Source organism: Volvox carteri (assembly GCF_000143455.1).
Source record: "Volvox carteri f. nagariensis unplaced genomic scaffold VOLCAscaffold_63, whole genome shotgun sequence".
Taxonomy (NCBI): domain Eukaryota; kingdom Viridiplantae; phylum Chlorophyta; class Chlorophyceae; order Chlamydomonadales; family Volvocaceae; genus Volvox; species Volvox carteri.
Window position 1 is genome coordinate 196,330 of NW_003307606.1, and position 4,078 is coordinate 200,407.

A 4,078-nucleotide genomic window follows, 5' to 3' on the forward strand; every position below is an offset into this window, starting at 1 on the left:
ACCATAGGTGGGATGTGTGCAGGTCTAGAGGCTTGCCTCCGCAACGGATATCATGTAGACAGGTATCTCTCTTCGGAGCCTGACTCAGAGGCAGCCAAGGTAATTTCCGCGCGACTGGATTGTCTCAGCGCAGAATATCCCAGACAGTTTTCTCCCGAGGCTTACTGGCGTGTATGGTTGGATCTCCCACTGGATCCTAAGAAGGTGGACGAGCGAGCTCTTCTTGCAGCAGGAGCTTGTGATGGTTCGCAGTGGTTTATTTTCGCCAGTTGGTGCTGGCACGACGTCGGCAAGGAGCCTGGTTCTTTAGCGCCTGGCGTCTGCGTCACTGATCACGTCTTAAATATCTTGCATATTTTGCAGCGCATTCAGCGTCGCACATCAGCTTTTATGTTTGTTTGCGAGCAGCCTCAAGCAACTTGGCTGAACGCTTTGGCAGCTCAGAATCGCTTAGTTTCTGCATTAGGTGATCCGGTTGTAGTCGACGCAGCTCGATTTGGATCCTTCGCGCATCGTATGTCAGTTCACTGGACGAATCTGGCCAGCAGCAGTCAGCTTGCAGCGGTCACGTCCGTCATTCGCCCAGAGTCGGAACAGTCACTGCAGAGTATCTTGGCACCCGGCCGCACCGTCGCTATGGCGCAGACCACGGAGTCGGGACCCTATCTGCAGTGCAATAAGCCAGGTGAGCCGGTCAGTGTTGCACCTAGCTTGAGTCGTCCAAATGTACGAGCGTTGCAGGGGCTCGTCCATGACTCTTTGTCTGGCAATAACGGCACGTTGTCTTTGTCTGAATGCGAGCGTGCTATGGGTTATAAGCTTGGAGCTACTTATGCACCAGGGGTAGACGAGCAATCACGTCCGTCAGTAAAATTGGAAGTCACCTATAGGCCGGGCCATCGCCTAATAGGTAGGACCGCGGAATATGTGGAGTATAGGTGATTTCGCGTATATGATCGTATACATCACACCTATAGGCGATCTGTTGTATACAGCATGGTCTATAGGCCTGTAGGCTATAGGTTACCATGTATACGCATGCAAAACTGTGAGAGCCTAATAGTCCGTTGTATAAAGGTATGCCTTTATGTAGGCCACTCGTGTATACAGTGTTCGGGGCAAAGCTGCACTAGCTGCTGCGTGCGAAACACCTTTGACCTCCCTTAAAATGCTGCAAACTATGAGGTCTGTGCATATGAACCGTTTTGTATTCACCCGTCATGCCGAGGCACATGCATCGATGGAGTCCATGCAACGCCGTCAGGCACCCCTCGTCATTAAGACCTGCTAGGAAGACCACCTATTCGCGCCAGTTGCACCGCAAACGCCTACGAAATTCCACAAGTATTAAACTGTTAATAATTCTCGTATTCTTAGGTATCACGCGTGTGTATGCTTTGAAAATACAAAAGTTTTGCGACCGAAACTAGTTTCTGGCTTGCCGGGGTGGCAAGGTCTAAACCTCTTTTCCAAAAGCACTGAAATGAGTTCTGCAAGGTTATAATCTTTTCGGGTCTTTTGCTTGATAAATGCATTCCGATACGGCGGTGACAGGAGGTGGCATCTACGTCGACTTTAAGGCAACCCCAAGACCAATGGGATGAATTAACAGATCTAAATTATGTTTCTTGGCTGCGCTAAGTATTTACCTAGGCGAGAAGTTCATGGTCTGCTGCCGACCCAACCTCCGGTACGACAATGCTAGGCAAACGTAGCAGATGTTCATAAATGACTTTTATGTTTATGTCAATATTATTGCTATAGAGGCTCTGGACCGGACGGGTGTAAGATGTGCGTTGGTCGACGCGTTGGCCTTACGAAGAAGGAGAAAAACGCGAAGAGAACACGTGAATTCATATGCATAAGTCATGGACGGCCACGTTTTACGCTCTGAATGGTGATTCCTGCTTTTGTGTTCGGTTCTGGACCTCACATGTTGTCGTACCGGAAAATTTCCTTCCTGTACGGCGGTCACAGGAGGTATCTACGTCGACTTGTATGCAAACCAATTACACCTAGGGATCATATGGCGGTTGCATTGCACGTTTCTTGGCCGCAGCCAGCAGCAAACTCAAATGGAGTTGGGCCATTTGCCCAGAGGCTGCCGCATGGACGACAAGCCAGGCTAACGCAGCTGACGTTCATGAGTGCCCTTTAGGTTCTAAGTATAAAAGCTAGAACAACCCCTATTTTACATTCTGCGTTAAGTACTACCGGTAAGGCGCGACCAATATTCACGAGAGATCCCGGGATCGAGCCACGGTAATAAGGTGTGCAATCTCAAGCCGTAACGATGCAATAAGAGAGGCAATGCGGATGTCGCGCGGTCGATTAAGGCAGTGACTTGTGTATCTAAAGGGTGACTCGAAAGAAAAGCCTATTATGCGATGCCTGTACAGGTCCTATTATAGGGAATTATGTATACTTGCGTCTATATAGGCAATGTCGTTTACAACATCGAGTGTATACATACCTGTATACCGCATAGCCTAAACATCCCTTGCTACAGGTTATGATGTAAAAATGTACTTATAATACTATGCCAAAAATGATCGTATATTAGGCCATCACTTACACATGCGCCTCTTATGCCTAAGCCTTTAAGTCTCGTATAATACGTGTACACCTTACTGGCCTATATACCTTTCACCTATTTTCCCGAATATCTCGCCTATACAATGCCCGAAAAAATACAGACGATGGGGCCCATCACCATATTTCCGCATCATGGGCTTCGTTGCGCAGAGAACACAACAATCAGGTACATGATTGGATGTGTACGTTTGTACGCATGCCCTTATACTTATGTATATATTTGGATACGTACGTATACATGCAGTACTTCTCCGCTACAACAGCACAGGGTGAGATTACTCTACTACTACGACTTCTGAAGGCTCACCACGGCAAGAGCAACGTACAGTAGCGCTAAAGTACAACAGGCTCACCGCTCTAAGAGTAGCAGCAGCAGCAGCAGGGACCACTGATCCCGTTCCAGCCCCTTGATACAGCCCAACGGCAACCAATGGCGATACATACATATGTACAGACAGTTCCCCCCTCCTCCCAGCTCCAGCAGCAGTTTCGACCTTTGGAAGTCGGCAGTTCATTCCTTGTCTCCGTTGCGTGTTGCGTGTGATTCCCCATTCCTTCCAACCGGTCGATGACCTAACCTTCTCCGTCCCCCACACCTTTCCTTCATCCTTCCCGCAACGGCCCCACTCCACGCCCTCACTCCGCACTACGCGAGCGCAGCGTCTGTGTTTTGATGTCGACTATCGTACCTCCTATCACACGCAAACGGCACCCTCATCTTTGCCGTCGGTCCGAGGACCCCCTCCCCCTTGGGCCTCGTCTCGTCTCGTCTCGTCTGTGGAGAGGCTTGAAGGTGTTGCGATTTCCTAGGCTGCGCCGCTTATCATCGCACCCAACCTGCCCCCCGACCCACACAACTCGTAGACATCCCTTCTTTGCACCCCCTCTTGCAAAACATTAGGTTTGATATATTATGTACATACATACGTACTACATGCATACACGCATAAATACAAGCATATTGCTGCATTGCTATCTACGGTGCATCCATACTTTTTCATTACGCGATGATGAACCCTAGGACTGCACGTTTGACCGAATTGTTTACGGACCTGCAGAGGACATGAGCAAGGCAAGGCAAGGCAAGGAGCAACCCAACTGCTATAAGCCAACAAAACAACACATCCTGCGGACCCTCGCCTTGCTCGATACTCCTTCTTTGGGTGTTCAGGTCCCCTTCAAATATACATACACACATATGGTCCTCTAGTCAGTGCTGCACAGTGCATTGGGCTACCGTTGACTCGCTAGGTCGGGATGGGGGTCCCCTCCATCCCCCCAACCCCCCCTTCCCTCCCCCTCCCCCCCTCCCCCCCTCCTCCTTGGCATCAGCTTCACTCGCTCGTGGTTCGTCTTTACCCCCCTCCCTCGGGACTACAACACGGCCCTCAGCCCGCTCTCCTTCCTTCCCCCACAACCCCCAACATCACGTGAACCCGTGTTTGGACACGGCCTCCCCACAGCCACGAAGGGCCAGTGTTGA

At 50.2% G+C, this 4,078-nt stretch overlaps 1 protein-coding gene across 1 annotated transcript in view; it reads left to right on the plus strand.

Annotated features, from left to right (window-relative positions):
• Positions 1-4,078, plus strand: part of VOLCADRAFT_97657 (uncharacterized protein) — a gene marked incomplete at both ends in the record, with an annotated part of 12,056 nt that overhangs the window by 7,110 nt on the left and 868 nt on the right. Inside the window, one exon of the mRNA XM_002956585.1 lies at positions 587-685. Within this exon, the coding sequence (XP_002956631.1) occupies positions 587-685 (99 nt within the window). The remainder of the gene's footprint in view (positions 1-586; positions 686-4,078) is intronic.